This window comes from Hydra vulgaris, chromosome 12 (assembly GCF_038396675.1).
Source record: "Hydra vulgaris chromosome 12, alternate assembly HydraT2T_AEP".
Classification (NCBI taxonomy): Eukaryota; Metazoa; Cnidaria; class Hydrozoa; order Anthoathecata; family Hydridae; genus Hydra; species Hydra vulgaris.
This window is the reverse complement of record NC_088931.1, coordinates 48,460,910-48,481,180: the sequence shown is the minus strand read 5'-3', so window position 1 is coordinate 48,481,180 and position 20,271 is coordinate 48,460,910. Positions and strand designations below refer to the sequence as shown.

The window sequence follows — 20,271 nt, the reverse complement described above, 5'->3', positions numbered from 1 at the left end:
TTAGGTTTGTCAATATGAGGACATGGGTATGTCACCTTACAATGAAAATTTCTTATGACATATTTCCTACCATATATATAGGTTTTTCGACTTCCCTAATGATAAAAACTTTCTATACTGCTCCACTGGCTTGAAACTTTCTTGTGTCCTCTCTCTTTTTATTAATTTTTTAGATTTGTCTCATTGAATGAGTAGGACAAATGCCTTAATCCAATAAAACAGCCTTTTTTACCAATAGGCCTTTGCGGTACCGGTTTTATGTTTTTCTATATGATAGTGCAATAGTTAATTGTTATCAAACTATTTTTAATGTATAAATTAAACAACTTTATTAACTTATAAAATTTATTTTACGAAAACTGTCCCATTCATTAAGGTTCTCCCCTACTCAAAGTTCTATCGTGTTGTACATGGAACAATCAATCTCTAGCTCTTAATTTCAAGTTCTTCATATGAATCTTGAAGCTAGTTGGTAGAAAGTACAATTCTGTGTGTGTGTGTGTGTGTGTGTGTGTGTGTTGCTAAATCCGAGCAGTTTGCGTAAGAAGTTTCATTAAATTTTTGATTGCTTTAAGCATAACTAGCTGGATTGTGTGATAATTGTATCGCAATTCTAAATTAGTTTCATCACTATCTTTAGTAGCTAAGATAATTTTGCTGCCGTTGTCATTAATGAAGGCTTGGTGTACTTCTTTATTCAAGTTTAAATAAGCAAAAAAGCGTCCAGGTTTACTTTACTAGCTACCCCAGTATTGTCAAAAGTAAATGGTGCGCAAGCAATAAGAAAACTTACCAAATTAAAACCTGAATTAATACAGAGAGTTGTATGACTTATGTAAGAATCATTGTTCGGATTTATTCAGAGATCTATTATAAAATCTTTGGGAAACTCTATTTGCAAACCCTGCTTTACCATTTTATACAACATTAGAAGTTTTTGATGTCTAAGTGTTTATGCAGATTTGATGTATTTAACCCATTATTTGGGTTTTTTATTATGCAACTTTTTAATTGTTGTTGTTTTAACCTCTTTTTCTTTATGAGGTTTTTGTTAATTAAATGCCTCGGTAGTTTTCGAAAGTTTCTTTTTCGAAAGATGCTTCATATATATATATATATATATATATATATATATATATATATATATATATATATATATATATATATATATATATATATATATATATATATATATATATATATATATATATAGTATAAACACTTCTTATCTATTTTTTTGTTAAACCTTCTGAAGGAGTTGAACAGACAGTCAAAGAACAAAAAACAAGATAAATGTTTGACTCTTTTATTACTGCTCTCTTCTTTAAGAATATTGAGCACTCTATTTGTAGAATACACTAACAATGTTAGCGTATTAGAGATTTGAAAAGAGTGCTCAATATTCTTAAAGAAGAGAGCATAATATTGTCTTATGTTAGTAACATAATATTGTATAACATTTTATAACATAATATTGTTATATGTTAGTAACATGTATATATTTATATATACATAATTCATATACATAGAATATATATATATATATATATATATATATATATATATATATATATATATATATATATATATATATATATATATATATATATGTATATTTATATATATATATATATATATTAGGGCCCTGCAAATTGACATTTTTTGTTTCGAAATTTTTGAATCTCGAAGCAGGTCTTGATTCGCAAATCGAATCACAAATCAAATCAGCAATTCGTGAAAAAACAAATTTAATCATTTTCTTTTCCAAAAAGCTGCAAACATAAGCTTGTGAAACAGATGAAAAAAAAACAGGCTAAAATAGTTATACAAATTAGTATATAATGTACTATGTACACTTAAGACATTTACAATTAAGTGAAATAACAGTACTTGATATCACATTAAATATATATATATATATATATATATATATATATATATATATATATATATATATATATATATATATATATATATATATATATATATATATATATATATATATATATATATATATATATATATATATATATATATATATATATATATTACTCTTGGCCCTCCACTTCTAAATGTAACTAAGTATGAATTATATTAAGTTTCATTTGGCATAAAATACATGCAACAGTCAACATTTTAGAGAGAAATTGTTTTGTTACTTGTTAATAAGTTTTTATATAATAAATGTTCTTGGCATTGAGGACGTATTGCTTTACTAATTGGCTTTAACTTTATATTTATACGATACAAAAAAAAGCAGAAAAGATGCTTGCATTTTTTTAAAGTTGGAGGTTGCTTTGGAATTTTACCGCATATATTACATAAGCAATGTTGCAAATGAGGATTTAACTCATTATTTAGCTCTGATGTATCTATGTCTTCATCATGTATTATGGTTATTGCTTCTTTTATGGTAGTCAACATTGCAAATGTCCACATCTTTGAATCATTTTTTTGGCGGCCACTACACCTTGCTTCATTTCTAGATTGTTGTTTAGAAACTACTAAACCTTTTCTAAGCTTTTTTACTGATTGGCAAGTAAAATTGTCATCACAGTGTGGTTTCCATTTAGTACAGAGACCAAGGGCAGTTAATGTTTTTCTTGAAAGCACATTGTTTATTGTACAATAACATTTTTACACGTTTTTGGAGAATGGACAATTTCCAAATCTCCCATCTCAACATGAAACAGCTTCTCTAATTTTACTTAAAGAATTTCTCCTATAAAATAATGCTTTTTACCAAGTAACTGTCCACAAACTCTGCAAAGGAGTTTAATATGTTTGTTGTGAAGTTCCATTTTATTTAATATTAGAATCTTTAAAAAATGGTATATATATACAATTATATAATTTTTTTTTTTTACAAATCCTAGTAATAATTCATCTATATTTATCAACCAATTCCTATATATTTATACTCTTTTTAAGATCTCTTTCTCTATTTCTCTTATATATATATATATATATATATATATATATATATATATATATATATATATATATATATATATATATATATATATATATATATATATATATATAATATCACATATAAAATTTTATTATCTAAATTTATATGTGATATTATATATATATAATATCACATATAAAATTTTATTATCTAAGTAGCTTTAGCTGAAAGTAGATTTTATTCACATTCAGAGGTCTTGTATTTTATTTAAAACATTTCTTAGTACAGCTGCAAGTTATTTTCACAATAATTTCATTTAAAAAAATAGTTAAAAGCCTATTTAATTATCTAAAATTAAACAAGTTACATCCGCAATACGTTGCATCCGCAACCATTTTTAAAATTCTAAATTATTTTTAACTCTACTGCGCTTGCGTATAAAAACTTTCCTGTTATTTCTAAAGTCTTAAAGACCGTGAATAATTACGTCATGCTATAGAGGGGCGGGTGGGATTGATGGTTTTATGACAACTCGAACGGGATTTGTTAATATAAAATTTACTGTTGTGACAAGGGGATGGGGTTGGGAGGCGATTAAAAACGGTCAAAAGTTGCGTGACATGATTTATGGACGACATCTGATTCAAATTTAAATACTAATTTTGTTTTTAAAGATTTTTCAGCTTTTTCGGTTTTCGGTATGGTTTTTATTTTAATATTTTAAATAATTAAACCGGTTCTGTTCGTATTTTTTTGTTCATTTTCTTCGATAGAATGGTTTACGGTGCAGCCGTAAAGTAGTGAATAGCGCGCTTGCCTCAGAAGCTAGAGATTCGAGGTTCTTCGACAACTCTGGGCAAATTTTATAACATCGGTAAGGAAGGAAGCGTGAACTTCCTTTCAAATGCACTTCCGCGGTGCTCTGTGATAAGACCGTAAGAACTTCTTTGGACACCTAAAATAAATAAATTTTATTAAATTTGTAAAGCTTATTTTTATGTCTTTAGTGCATTAAATAAATTTTTAGGCAATAAAACTCTTTCTTAACGTATACTTTGGTTATCCTTCGTTTGATTGGGGGGAAACCGCTATTTTGTAATTGAAAGTTCAGGACAAACAACACATTTTTAAAAAAAGAAAGAAACGAAGGTTACCAGAGATAACCGGTGGCAATGTAACACACTTATCTATTCTAACACTTTAAATTACAATTTTTTAATGGTAAACAATCATGGAAGTATCAGGACTATCCAAAGAAGTCTCTATTGATTTTGTAGCTGGTGCTGTTGCTGGAGTATGTTGTGCATATGTTGGCCAACCTCTTGACACTATTAAAGTAAAGATGCAAACGTTTCCTGATATTTATAAAAGTAGCATTCGTTGTGCCAGCGAGACTTTTTATAAACATGGATTAAAGCAGTTTTATGCCGGTTCAGTTCCAGCTGCTGCTGCAAATATTGCTGAAAACTCTGTTTTATTTCTATGTTATGGACAGTGTTCAAAGATAGTTGCTTACATGTCTGGTACTAATAAAGATAACATGTCTTTAATTCAAAAAGCATTTTCAGGTTCATTTGCATCATTTTTTGCAGCATTTGCATTATGTCCCTTGGAACTAATTAAATGTAGAATGCAGACAGTTAATGAACTTGGGAGCAATAAAAAAATGTAAGTAAAAGTAAATACCTCAGGTTATTAGCACTTTTCATTTAAAAATATTAAATACAGTCTCTGAAGAAGATTCATGATAATTAAAGTATTACTATACTTTAATTATTTATAATAATTAGTTCATAATAATTAAAGTATTACTATACTTTAATTATTATGTTCATAATAATTCATTCAGTTCATAATAATTAAAGTATTACTAATAATTAATTTAATTATTATGTTCATGATAATTCAATTCAGTTCATAATAATTAAAGTATTACTAATAATTAATTTAAGTATTATGTTCATAATAATTCAATTCAGTTCATAATAATTAAAGTATTACTAATAATTAATTTAATTATTATGTTAATAATAATTCAATTCAGTTCATAATAATTAAAGTATTACTATACTTTAATTATTATGAACTGATATGAAGCTTTAGTTATTTTTTAATTTATGTTTAAATAAATAAGGTTCTTAATGTTTTAGAACACCTTTTAAAATTGTTAGAGAAGTTCTTATACGTGATGGTCCATTAGGTTTTTACCATGGTATTACATCTACTATTCTTCGTGAGGTACCTGGGTATTTTTTTTTCTTTGGTGGCTATGAAGGTACCAAAGTATTATTGGCAAGTAATGAGGAAGAATTTGAAAACCCTGGTAAGTTAACACATAATCAACAAAAGAATAATAATTCCTATAAATAAATGTTAAAATTTAGTTTATGTAGTTTAATCAACAATAAAGAAGCTGTTGCTAAAAAGATGAATTAATATTTATAAAAATATATCAAGAAAAAAAAACCAACTTGTTGCTTTATGAATTTTAGCTCCATACAAAATTTATAATAGGTGTATTAAACATTTTTTTATGTTTTTTTATAGTTTTTTTTTTTAATTTTGTATTTTTTTTTATCAGCATGTGTGAGTTTTTTAAGACAGCTCTAGAGTTGAATAAACTATTTCAGATTTCCTTGTTTGGAACTATGTGTGATTTTCCTTCATTTTAATTTACTTGGTGAAGCATCTAATTTGCGCTTTATTGAAATTTTAGTTTAGATCTAATAAAGGGGGATGGGGGTCTTGATAAAAGGTTGGGTGGAAATTTTCTCTTAAGTCTAATTTCAATGTATTGTCTTATAATCAAAACCTTGCAAAAACAAATTAATATTTTTTTACAGAATATGCAACTTAAAACAATTTAATTCTAGTTTGGCTTGTGGTCAAATTATTTAACAGCTGCTTTATCATAGTTTCTGTAGAATTTAATATGTTTATATAAGTTTTATGCTAGGGTCAATTCATCACCCATTTTAGTCAATATATGTTTACCTCACAGGAATCTTCTAAAACTTTCCAGATAGTAATCTTTCTAAAACCTTTAAAAACATTTTTCTTAGTTATAGAGTTTACACGCCATACTGATTTAGGGAGCTGTGAGGGCTTGAACACATACATTGACTGATAGGGAGAATATACAAAAATATGCCGCTACATTGACTAGAGGTTTGGACTGTGGTAGCAATAAGTTTTTTTTCATAAAAATATATATATATATATATTTTTTTTTTTGCAAAAAAAGCAACAGTTTCAATTCTGCAAAAAGTTGGTATTATAGATCTATATGTGTTATAGTGTAAAATATGGAGTATGTAGTATGGAGAAGACCAGCATGTCAAACTTTGTCAAAAGCCTTTGATATATCAATTGTAACAGCCCTAGTCTCGCTGTTTCCATCTGATGCATGATAGAACCTTTCTGTTATAGCAGTTACCTAGTCAGCAGTGGAATGGAATTGATTGTTACAGAGTAAGTTTTTAGCCTAAGGTTTGAATTTAAAAGCTTACTGGAATAGTAGTAGAATATTCGGCTCACATTTAATAGGTTTGAAGTTTAAATCCACCTTATATTTTAGGAAGAACTACCTTTAACCTGTTTCTCTGCACAGCAGCTTTGTTTAACAAGGTTTGTGTTTGGTAGTATATGGTTGAAAGAGTTTCAAATAAAATTAAAAAACCTTTAGAAAAAGAAGCAGGAGTGATTTGGATGTCTAGCTATGGATTAACTGGTTTCTTTGAGAAGTTATGAAGGGAACATTTTACTGGAACATGCTACTTGAACAAATTGCTAGATAAAATTACAGAAACAAATTACTGAAGTAATTTTCTGGAACAAATTACTTGAAAAATGTAAATATTTTGTTCTTTATAAATAGTTAGAAACAAGGAGGACCAATTTACATCAATGATACTACAAGACAAATAATAGACAAACAAGGCGTAAGCATTTAATTAGCGTAATTACAATTATTTTAATTATGTAAAAACTACCTTTTTTGTAATTATAAATTAGAAATTATTTAAAGTATTTTAAACATTTAATAACTACTAAAATTAAAATCTCTAAAATATTACTTAATGTTTTAAATATTCTAAACTACTTTTAATAAATATTTACAAATAGTATTTGCAACTCAGAAGTTTGTTAAAATATTAAATGAAATATTTTTTCTTAGTGTAACTAAAATATGTCCACTGTTAAACAATGTATTTGATGAAATAATTTTTCAACAACTATTCAACTACTTATCTTAAAAGGTTAACTAAAAGTTAAAAGGGTAATTAAAGATCTTTAATCATCCAAGTTTTTTTTTTTATCTAGCTATCATATTTAGCTAAGAGTTGACTTAATTAGAAAGATTGTGGAGCATTATTCTGTTGTATTTCACGATTTAATATATATTTGAAATTTTTTTTTTTTTAAACAGCTTTTCGTTTACTTTGAAAGTAATTTTGAATAATACTTTTGCGTTTCATTAAATATTATTTTTTGTTTCCTAAAAGGAAAGACTTGACTTAATATGGAACACTAGTCTTCCACTAGTTAGATTTATACTAATGGAAGTATCTAACTAGTGGAAAGTACCCATAATTATAATTAAAATAGTTTTATTTATTATAGTAGTGGAAAACAGAAATGTAGGTTAGTGTTATAGACTAATTTAATATTGCTTGATCAAAAAAAATTTATATTCAAAAAAGAAACAGCATTTCCAACAAACATCATTTTCACATATCACAAACATTCTTAAGTTATTAAAGTTTTCCAAGGATACCTAATTGCCTTATCACAGAGAACCTTGGAAGAAAACTTAACCAAGAAATTCATGTCTCTCTTTTCTTAAAACATTCTCTTTTCTTACCCATGTCACATGTGACCACAGCTGGCATAAAACCTTGGACCTCTTGTTTCATGGTTTGATGGTTTGAAGGGTAAGGTGTTAAGGGCAATTTTGAAAAAAGTCACAAAATCATTTTTTTAAGTTATTCAAAAAACAAACTTTGAAAGTCGACAAATACTACATAAGGTGATCTTAATACACAAAATTTTTGTGTTGTATAATCACTTGCTAATAGAATTAAAGTTTTTTTCAACAAACAAAGTTACAAAGTTCACTGGAAATTGAGAAAAAGTTTTTGACATGGGTGCCAGTAAGAAATTATGTAAAAGAAATATTAGTGGTGCAACAATACGACTAGAACACATTAACAATGCAATTGAGTCTTATCTAATTAAGTTTGATCAGTCCATATTATGACCACTACCATTATTATATTCATCATCATTTCCATCTGGATTAACATGGCACACGTTGGCGAAATAAACTGCTGATTTATAGCTGCAGAAATCTACACTCTGCCATTGTACTTCTTACTATTTTTTGCCAATGCTCCATTATACAACAGTTGAAGCTCGTTATGCTGAAGTTCGTTCATTATTGCTGAGTTCAACTCAGTTCAAGCTCGTTATGCTGCTGACTGCGATTTTCGGCAAATGTCTTCCTAACTATACATGGCTGGAAGTTGCCATTGTAATTGCAGCAATAAAATTATTCATTTAAATGGTTTTCAGTAACAAATAATTATTTTGCGGGTCTTGTTTGAAATGAACATACATTATTATAGTCAGATTTCAAATATTTGCTGTGCAATTTAAATATAGATGGTGATAGGTGAAGTCTCGAGTTATGGGTTCCATCACACCATTTGTTTGGTGTCTTGACTGTGCTCTTGGTACTGATCAGACCCATATCTTTGTCGCAATCAAGATAAGAATGTCCTCTCATTTAAAAAGTCATGAATTTTCTGTAATCGTTTACCAATGAAGCTATGAGGGTTATTCCATATCAGATCACCTAGTTTTTTGAAAGTTCCCCAAGGTACCATCTCAGATATGCTTTAAACTTTGACACACAGATCTTATGAAAAAAATACAAAAGTCAATCAAGCTGAAAATTTCAGCTTGATTGACCTATTTCTTCAAAAGTTATGATTGAATTAAAAATAACCAAAATCCGAAAAATTTGTGTATAAGGAGCTTACAGCAGTTTTTTTTCGATTTTTGACAAACCAGAACTTTTTAAATAAAGATGGTGATCACCTGAAAATTTGTAGGGTAATCTTGTTAGAATAATCAAAATTATGCATTAAAAATTAATTTAGCACATGCAGTAGCCTATTAAAAAGTCTTTTTTTTTTAAATTATGATAAAAACATCGACTTTGCTAGCATAGAAAGTAGTGTAAACAGTTGAAATAAATTATGAAACTTTTTAATGTTGAGGTTCTATATATAGATAATCACCAAAAAAAATTTAAAGACCTATACTCTATCTTATGACATGATTGTAGCCTTTTAAGAGTGATGATATTTTTAAAAGGAGATCAAAAAAATACCACTTACCACATACAAAATTTATACCTCAAATTTTATACAAACTATACTGTAAAAAAGTGCATTCAAAGAGTAAGATAATCAGTTAAAATGGAAAAATATGTATACATGAAACTAATTAGCTTATTTCTGATTTATACAACTCATAATACTGTCATAGTCATTACTAGCAAGAATATAGTCATGAGCACTTATACTTTTAATCAATGGAACACTTATTTGACATATTATCTTGTCAAATAGAACCCAACACTGGCTTGATCCTGCATCGTTTGTCCATTTTAAATTTAATTTGTTTCTTTGCATAAACTTCACATTAATGTCTTGGTTTTCATTACAAATATCAACCACAAGCCCTATGTACCATTCTTCATCGTAAAAGCATGCAATATATTTTACTGGGTTGAAAATTTGAAGGATTTTTTTAAATTAAATTAACATCATTTAACACATGAGTATTATAGACAGTATCACTAAAGATTCTTTTTAAAAACAATTTCTCTCCATCTGGTACAAAACGGTGATAGCTTCTTGATCCCGGAACTGTGTGCATCCCTTCATATCGTTTCTGAAGGTTAAAAGTTGTTTCATGGTTATTAATATCATCAATTGTAAGATAAAATATGTTAACACCTTTGATGTTTTTTTGAGCCCATGTAAACAGATCTTGTGGTGTGAGAATCTGATTTGTAATTGCTGCTCGTAGACTAGCTTTTGCTGCTTCTTTTTTTATAGTACCTCCTATTCCATCACATGGACTTTTGCCATATGAGGTAGAAAAAGAAGTGATGCTCAGCATTTATTTGGTGATCTACGATGTGATAAATTAAGTTTATTAAACATCTATAGTTTTTATACTGTGACGCAGCACCATCACTTGAGTATTTAGCTTTATTCACTATGGGTAGTTTGATTTTGACCATAGGGAGCAGCTTTGTGAGAAAACAATGGACTGCTGATTGGTCATGACAAAGATAGTCAGAAATTAAACAATAGCATTCACATTTAAGGTGATCTTTTTCACCTTTGTAATAAACAGCAAATGGTTGTAAGGTAGCTTGATCGGCTTGCCAGTAAAGCCCTTGTATAGCATCTTGTACAAGAAAACTATAGTTTTCTGCAAAATCCATCAGAATAATACAGGTATATTGGTCTAATGTTTGTTTTGCCTCTGATAAGTAGGAAGACTGTGCTTCTTTGATAAAGTGGTGGTGACAAAGGTCATACAAAGTTTCACTTAAAGTTTTAATAAATTTACTAATGCTTGTTTGGACTGTAAAAAGTGCAGTTCGGTCAGTTGACACCCATTGTTTATATGTGGTCTGATCATCAAAATCAAAATCATTTTTTTCAAACACATTTTCTAAGTAAGTCTTAAAATTTATTTTATCAGGGCAGTTGGAAAATAGATGAAACATGCAGTTTCGACTATCTATATTACAAACGCATACTTTCATTAAAACTTTGTAATATATTAAATGGCTGTTAGGAAGAGTAGAGCACATCAACTTAGCATTTTGTTGGTAAGAACATACACAAACTGAGTGGCTTCCACTACTATCAACAGTAAGGCGCCACTTTGGTCTTAGTTCACAGAATCTAACTTGAATCCAACTTTGTGTTCAGGGTATAACTTCTTAAATTCCAGATGAAGTTCTTTTAAACGAACTAATATTAAGCGTTTTTGTTTATGAAATTTAACATTATTTATACGCACAGAAACAAAGTCTTTTTTTCCTAGACATTGTCTAGTGTATTTGTCAGATTCATATATTTCAATGACTCTCTGCTTAACAATATCCTCTAAAGGATGTCCTTTTTTAGCCTCAGGTTTAGCAAGTATTCCCTTTTCATTTTTCAGCTTTCTGGCTTTCTTAACAAAATGGTCTGAAACTGAAAAGGCATTGCAAGTTTTTTTAATTGACATACTATCAGGAGTAAATATTAGTAACTGAACTTTTTCTTCATTCAAACTGATTTTTACTTTTTACTTTGTTGCATCTAAAAGTTTGTCTAAATCATTACAGTTAATACACTTTTGCTTTTTCTCAGATGTTATTTCTTTTGGGTCTATATCCAATGCTGATGCTACTAGGTTTGTCATACTTGTTTCCAGTTTTTCAACTTTTTGCTTTCCATATTCTAATTTGTCAGGTTTACTTACATTTTTTAGAGGAGATATTTCCAGTTAAGAAGCACTCTTATTTAAAACTGTCTTATTTAGGTCTGAAGAACTAAACTCCTCATCATCAACATCTTTGTCTTCATCTTCTTGACTAAATTTTCCTGTAATTTGTTCAAGTTTGAATTCATTCAAACAGTTAGTGCAAAGTTTTTGACCAGGTTTGATCTTAAGTTGACTTGCTGTTAAAATGTCGACTTTCACAATCTCCTTATAATTTTTTTCTTGTGGACTTTAAACGGATCACAGCAGTATTTTTGAAGCGCATCTAGAAATATAGGCTTTTTCATGGTGAAAACATATCTCCTCATTTAGTTCAAAAGTGTGTCCAATGCTTTGAATCAAAACTGTGTTCACAATATCTTTTAGTTTTATTCTTCCGCTCATTCTACAATAATACGCTTTGTCGCAATCTTCATTTAAAACTTTCCCCACACAACATTTCTCTGTCATTTTTTACTATTTTTTTATTTTTATTACTAATCTAAAAATTTTAAGAAAGACGTAAACATATTAAATCTCAAAGAAACTAACAAATATCAGACACTGATTATGTCATTATTATTAGTACAAATTAAGATATTATGTCATTAAAAAGAAAAGTGAATATATTCGTTCACGGATAAATAACTAGTAAATCAAAAAAAAATTCTTTTTTCAAATCCATGCTTTATGCAAGCAGAATTCTATTGGGCCTAGAAATTCTTTTTTTGTTATCTTTTGTAGAAGGAAAAATTACTGTTTTTTTTTTTTTTTTAATTTAAAAATTACTGTTTTTACTAAATTTTTGTTTTTTAACTTAATAACTTAAAAAGACTTAAAAAACAATAGGTTTTGAATCGCTGCGCTTTAATGTCTTCGAAACTGCAAATAATTTGCAAATCAATGATTTTTGTGACATAATACGCAATTCATATCAAATAAATAAAATGTATGGGAAAATACAAATTAAATTTTTGTTAACTTAATTAACTTTTTTTGGTCAAATTTTTCCATTTCCTTGTATTGTCATCGAAAATGATTAAGTGTGCAAAATTTGAGCAAAATTGGTTGAGAAAAAAGCTTTCAAAAATTGATTTTAAATTTTGTGGCACACAAACATATATAGAAAGTAACCTTATATAAAGCATGGAAAAAATATACTACTGTCATCCCTATGACTAATTATTAGACTATGACCTAATGCTAGCTCATATTCTAATAACATTCTCTTTTTGAAAATATTATCACTCTCAAAAGGCTACAATCATGTCATAAGATAGAGTATAGGTCTTTAAATTTTTTTTGGTGATTGTCTATATATAGAACCTCAACATTAAAAAGTTTCATTTATTTCAACTGTTTACACTACCTTCTATGCCAGCAAAGTCGATGTTTTTATCATAATTTTTAAAAAAGTGACTTTTTAATAGGCTGCTGCATGTGCTAAATTAATTTTTAATGCATAATTTTGATTATTCTAACAAGTGGTGACCCTAAGTACACAAAGGTAACAAAAAAATCCACTTTCTGTAAGTAAGTATTAAACTGTAACACGTTAAAGTTCAAAAAGATATTTATAATGTTGCAATATTTAGCAACTTTAAGATACAATAACTCAAAAACTGTAATAAATCAGTCAAAAACAACTGCAATAATGGATTATTTGAGTGAAAAACTATTACCCTACAAATTTTCAGGTGATCACCATTTTTATTTAAAAAGTTCTGGTTTGTCAAAAATCGAAAAAAAACTGCTGTAAGCTCCTGATACACAAATTTTTCGGATTTTGGTCATTTTTAATTCAATCATAACTTTTGAAGAAATAGGTCAATCAAGCTGAAATTTTCTGGATTGTATTTTTTTCATAAGATCTGTGTGTGGTCAAAATTTAAAGCAAATCTGAGGTGGTATCCTGGGAGCCTTTAGGTGATTTGATATGGAATAACCCATGAAGAAAACAAATAACAATATAATTTTTATTTTGGTCTGCACAGCTATCATAAAAGATGTGTAGGACTTTCACAATTTCTAGGACTTCATTGTTCAGGAAGTTATAAGAAATAAGCACACAACATCAGCACCTTTCTTTTTAATTCTCTCATTGTATGTGTTAAAATAAATGGCTCATGAAACCTTTCTTTTGTAGTACATATCATTGGTTGAGATGTTTTTAATTGTGGTTACAACCCTTTTTTAACTCTTGAACTCTGAAACATAAACCTTACATAACATAAACAAGGCTGCTGCATGGAGAAACAAGTTGAGCATGATACTATCAGGGACGTGGTGGGGGATTAAACTCGAAACTTATCGCTTATGAAGCGAGCGCTTTACAACTACACCACTACTGCATTTGACAAGATACCATTACTGCATTTAACAAAATACTTGTCACATACATTTAACAAAATACTGGTCACTACATTTAACTAGAGAGCCTACATACTCAGAGAGTTGACATGTGTGTGATCGTTTTTGATTGAATGTTTGATTTTTATGGTTTTTGGCACCGTGTTTTTGCCAAAAAAATACTAACTGCAAGTGAACTCGCTTCTAAATTTTTGTTAAATATTTGTAAAAACTTATGAAAACTAATGTGAATCTAATAAAAATTTATGAAAAAGAATGTACTTTAATTCTTGATGAAATATCAATAACTGAAAGTGTTAACTATGATACATATCAAGCTCATACTATGGAATTGTTAGATCACCTTAACATTATAGCCAAGCTAACCATACCCTAGTTTTTATGCTTAGAGAAATATCTACGAGATGAAAATAAACTGTAACATTATTATAGTGAAAGTTCTGTTTATAAAGGTGCAAATAACCAGTCAATGTGGAGATTTTTTTGCATAAGCTGTACCTAAAGTTATGCTTTTTCCAGTTTAAATAAACATCCATGTGACTCAAGTTGTTTTTTTGATTTTTAAGCAAATGTGCTCCATTTATTTAAGACTACAAGAACATCTCTCTTATGTAACAAACCTTTCATAATTACAGCTGGAATTCAAAATATATATATACTTCTATCACTAGTTATAGGTTCAAAATTCCTGCACAAGCTTGTTGACATTCTATATATGGATTTGAGCTACAGCTAATAATAACTACAGCTAAGATTCACAAAAAAAAAATACTTCTTCAAATCAAAACTGATGAACAAATTAAAAGTTTAGCTTTTATCCTAATTCTCATTAATTTTAATTGAAGCTTGAAAACAGGTTTAAAAAATTTAGACCTGTAATACTTTGCCTTTAGAAAAAAAAATGAAGTAAAAAAATTATTTTGAACTAAAACTTTTTTTTTTTTGACAACCGATTTTCTACATTGGTGGTCTACATTATCATTGCTTAGTGAAAATGCTTGGTTGTTATACAGAAGGCACTGTACTCAATTTTAAAAAAAGAAACAGCTATTCTCAAGAAGGTTATTTTACAGGTAGCAACAGCGTTGAATATCTTAGACAAAGATCCAAAAAAAAAAAGTCACTCACATGTAAAAACTTTTGGAAGAAAACCATCTAACCCAAAACTAATTTGTGTTATAAGATATGATGGATTCTGTCACTGGCCCGAAATCAAGAACAAAAAGGGACAATGCAAAATATGTAATATAACCTGTTCTTTTGCTTGTTCAAAGTGTAAAATAAAGCTTTGTTTGAACAAGGATAGAAACTGATTTAAAGACTTTTATGTCAATAAAATTATAAAGTTTGTATAGTAACCTATGTTAAGAGGAAACTATTTTAAAGCTGCGACTTTTATTAATCTTAATAATTAATATTAAATACCTTAATTGCCTAAATCTCTTCAAAAAACATTGATTTCAATACCTCTTTTTCGGCAAAGTTGCATATTAAAAAACAGTAACAAATATAAAAAATGCTTTGCAATTCTTTTAAGAACATAAAGCAATAATCTCAGAGAAGTTTCATTAAAAAATTTTTTTCGGTGTTTTATTCATAATATGCTGGGTAGAGGGTTAATTATTTTTCTAATTCAAAAAATATGGCCGTAAAATTTATATCCTTGTTAAGACTACATAAACTAAAAACAATATAAACATAGACTTTATATAGAATTCTATAAATTCATATATAGTTATTTCTAAAGAACTAATTGTTTATGAATGTTTATAATTATTTTCTAGGCGTCTTGAAAACAATTATTGCTGGAGGCAATGGAGGTTTAGCGCTTTGGTCTGCAGTGTACCCTTTTGATATTATAAAATCAAGAATGCAGGTATTATTAAAAATTTTACACAGAATAAATTTCTCAGTAAATAATAATGCATAATTCTTCAATAATACTGCTTTAAATTCTTTTAACCGTAATTTTACTTATGTTACATTTTTTTAACTAAACTTAGCGATAATTTTGGATTTCTCTTTTTAAGTTCAATACTAATTTTTTTGATTTTTCAACCTCTTCCAGATTTTCTTTTAATAATTTTGTTATCATTCTATGTTTTTATAACGTGTTGAACAGTTCTTAGTGGAATTCCCAGCTGAACAGACTTTTTTTCTTGGATATCTCTTGATTTTGCATTAAAAAAATGCAACATTGTTTTCTTCACGCATTAAAAAAATGCCAAAAATGTTTTCTTCACGCATTTCTTGTTTGAGCACATTTTAATAAAGTACAAAATTTGATAAATTATAAATTTAATCTTTCGAATCAATTAGTCAAACCAAAGTTTTAAGGCATAATATATTCTTTTGAAATAAGAGCCGTATTCTTTAGAAAATATCAGTAAGTGAACTCGCGCAATATTGTTTTGGAACATGTTTTATTCTTTATCGGTCAAATACTGTGTGCTGTCTAAGAAGTTTTGTGTATATAAATAATATTTATATTTTCATTATTTAAAATTTATATAAATATTCTGCATTGTAAGAAATACAAACAAAAGCCCAAAATCTATTTTTAAGGTATACTCTGCTGGCGGAAAGAGTGTTGGTATGATACACACTATCAATATTATATACAATGAAGGAGGTTAATAATTTAATTTTTTTTTTTTTTTTTTTTTTTTTTAATCTTTTTAAACAAAACTTTACTTTTTTTTAGGATTGAGATCGTTTTACAGAGGCATAGCCCCGACATTAGTTCGAGCTTTCCCAGCATGCGCTGCGCTTTTTGTTGGATACGAGTACACTAAAAAGCTTTTAAATCACATTTTTTAGAAAATTTTCTTAGTTTTTAAGTTGAAATTTTTTTTTTTAAGTTTTTTTTTCAATAAATCCATTAGCTTTTAAATTAGCGGTTTTCAATCTTTTTTGACATGCTCTAAAAGTTGTTCAAACTATTTTTAGTTGTCTTCATAAATATTTTATTTCCTTTATGAATATTTTGATCCTTGCAGCTCTAGTGACCTATTTTCGAATTAATTAATATTTAGTATGCATTAATGGAAACTTTTTTAATATTCACAAGCCGACATTAAAATTCCATTTTTTCATGGAACTTTTTATGCGCAAAGTTATTTATAATATTTAATTGAAAAATTTTGTTTTTGTGCAGAAAAATTGTTTTTCCTTTCTTTTTTTTTAACATTTTAAAAGTTTTAAGTAAATTTTAATTAGTTTTTTGTTACATTTGGAGTGTGATTAAATAGGGGTGGGAGGTTTAGTTTTAGTCTAACTAAAATTAGCCGATCAACTTTTTAGTCCAACTAAAATTAATCGGTTAAATTTTTATTCTAACTAAACGTAGTCGACTTTTGAGTTAACTAAAATTAGCCGACTAACTTTTTAGTCTAATTAAAATTTGTTGACTAACTTTTTACTTAACTAAAATTAGTCTAACATTTTAGAGTAACTACAAACAGTCCAATAACTTTTTAGTCAAACTAACATTTTTTTTTAATTTTAGTTGCCCCAAGAAGACCTAACAGTCTTGTCGCAAAGCAAAACCTGGGTCTCAAAAGAAGCGTATTTTCATAGAGATTTTAGAAAAGATAAATATTTTTACTTGAAATTTATTGACAAAAAAAATTATGTAAAAAAGACTTTTAAAGAAATTTTTAACAAAATGTTTCTCAGCAATAATACAAAAAGTACTTATTTTTATTACAAACAAATACCATTTTTAAAATCTCTATGAAAATACGCTTCTTTTGAGACCCAGGTTGACATACTTTTGAATAACTTTTTTTTCGACAATATTAGGGACTTTACCTTAAATACTAAAGATTTGAACCCAAATATCTTTACAACTTGACGTGATGGTGATGGTGAAAAATGGTTTGCATATTTGAAATCAGCATATTTAATTTGTTTTAAAAAACCACCTAGTTAACAAGATTTGCACAATAAAATTTTATTTGTTTATCAGTGTTATTTAAATATGGCTGACACAATTAAGAAAATTGAATCCTCTGTTCTGCAAAAACTTGCATATGTTTTCAGAATAATTAAATACTTGATAATTTATTTCAGAATATTTAAAAACACAGTTGGTTAAGCAATGGTATATATAATATATAAAAATGGTGACGCAATGGTAACAACAAAAGGTTGTTAGATGATAGCCCAAAAACCTTTGTTGTTGCTATTGCGTCACCATTTTTTAGGGAGTTATTGCCTCTCCCCCTCTCTTTTGTCACCGGTTGTTTACTTTTTCTACACAACCCCTTGAAAAAAGTGTCATAAAATCTATACCTAATTTAAAAAAAAAAACTTTTTGATCTCATCTCATATTTTATGAACTTCTTTTTGACGGCTTGTTTTTCGTTGAATAAGCGTTAATATAAAACATTAAGAGAAATTTTAAAGAGTATTTTTATCCATCTTTTGACATGTATGACGAGCTAATAAAAGCTGCAGCAGACAAAAATGATGTTTGAAATTGTTGTCACACTTTTGAAAAATAAAAAATAGAGTAAAAGCGGCTCAAATGGAATAGTGAAGTGTTTTGATTCATTCTTATTCTTATTATTTTTTTTTGAAAAAGATTTTAATCTTTTTTTTTAGTTGTAGAAAACTTTGAGATGTATTTAAATAAACAAAATTCAAACAACTTTTTTAATAGGGTAGAACTTTAATAGGGGCTAGTTTAGCAGTTTTTACTAAGTTTAATTGATCTCATGAACTAACTTATGAATCCCATGAACATGTTGGATTTACATAACTTTTCAATAATTGAAAGATAACTTAACTTGCTAAAAAATTGATAAGAAAAAAGTATAGCTTTTGATTTTATTGAGAAGATATTGCCTATAGTTTGCAGAGCTGCTCAACCTGCCCCAGCGAAGTAAGCTGTGCAATAGTGTGTGGTAAGTTGAGCAATCAACAACTAAATGAATACGCAAGGTACAAAACTTGGGTGAGTCATCAATAAAACTTTTACTAACAGTAAGCGTGTGTATCACAGCGATTTTTTTTACCTTAAAAATTCCCAAAACTTTTTTTTAAGAAATACGAAATTTGGTCCAAAACGTCCGCAATTTTTTAATTTTTATGAAAAGCTGCAAAAAATTACCGTCTTTAGCATTGAATTAGGGCTATAAATATAAATTTATGTATTTTTTTTGTTATTATTAAAGTGTAAATATATATCAAGTGTTTTTTTATAAAATCTGCTTTCTAAAAGTTATATAGATATTGAAATTCTATTTATTTAAAAAACTAGAACAAAAACTAGAAATAATCAGCTAGATAGACTAAATGACAGTTTCCTTAACTATCAATGTTATTACTTATAAAGATAAATTTCATTTGGATCCTAAATTCCAGTTTACAATTATATGTCTAGCTTACAGTTAAATAGTAGTTTTAAGCAAAATAGACATAGAAATTAGTCATCAGAAGGTATGTGTTGTAAACTGGAACCCTAGATATACACATTATGAACCCATGTGTGAATTTTTAGATCATTAGATGCATCATGGATTGAGTCTATCTACGAGTTTGATAGTAGGTAACTTAATCTGAAAAAAGATGGTTCAGAAACCATTTTGAACTTTTCGATACGTTATTCGATGAAATTTTATTTACTCTGCACGTAATAATAAAATAAAAACTGTTTTCGTTACATCCGTATCAAAAAATCTCGTAAACTATAGCAAGTGGGAGAAAATCAATCAAAAAAATTGCCGTGTATAATTTATAAACCTTTTATTTTATACACTTTAATGACGTAAGTAAGAGAAGAGAAAAAATCTAGTAGAAAGAAATTATCATAAAATATAAAAATATTATTTTATACAACTATCTTGAACTATGAAGCCCAATTTAAAAATTAATAATTCTAAAAATATATATAAATAATGATGTGTTAAATTATTTCTTACCAAAGTTGTTTCTATGTGTTCAAAAGTTAAGTTTTATTATTATTTCATTCTATCGTCATATAAAGGGAAAATTGGTAATAAAAGATGGATGGGTAATAAAAAGAATAATTAATTAAAAAATAAACGAATGATATCAATTTAAAATATCCAATAATAAGAATTAGAAAATCACCAATTAATAAAGAAAATATTTTTATTTATGTGATGATGCTGAATCTTTCATAGGTTTTGAAGGTTGAGTTGAGTTGTCACTTTTGCTGCACTTTTTAGTGCAATATAACTTGGTGCTTGTATATCGCTTTGGAACACATGTTTGACAAAGACAAACCTTGCACTCTGAATTTTCGCACTGATACCATTCACTATTTTGACTTGCTGAACGTTTGCTCAAAAAATACGGCAATTTTTACACTTGACTGTTGCTGCTGTTGTTGTTGTTGGAGTCGCTGTTGTTGATTGATTTATCTGCTGCTCATCATCAAAACCAAGCTTACGTTGTTT

The 20,271-nt window shown here is 27.7% G+C and overlaps 1 protein-coding gene across 4 annotated transcripts in view; it reads left to right on the top strand.

Moving 5' to 3' along the window:
* The window catches only part of LOC100207690 (mitochondrial ornithine transporter 1), a 38,835-nt gene extending 21,830 nt beyond the window's left edge, over positions 1-17,005 (top strand). Inside the window, exons 1-6 of one of the 4 annotated variants that reach the window (XM_065813538.1) lie at positions 3,498-3,612; positions 3,942-4,582; positions 5,065-5,237; positions 15,628-15,719; positions 16,409-16,475; positions 16,548-17,005. In XM_065813538.1, the coding sequence (XP_065669610.1) occupies positions 4,146-4,582; positions 5,065-5,237; positions 15,628-15,719; positions 16,409-16,475; positions 16,548-16,663 (885 nt within the window). In that variant the 5' untranslated portion in view covers positions 3,498-3,612; positions 3,942-4,145 and the 3' untranslated portion in view covers positions 16,664-17,005. Of the gene's footprint in view, positions 1-3,497; positions 3,613-3,691; positions 3,850-3,941; positions 4,583-5,064; positions 5,238-15,627; positions 15,720-16,408; positions 16,476-16,547 lie in introns of those variants that run through there. The other 3 variants (XM_065813536.1, XM_065813539.1, XM_065813537.1) reach the window with 3 other exon arrangements.
* The last annotated feature ends 3,266 nt before the right edge of the window (positions 17,006-20,271 follow it).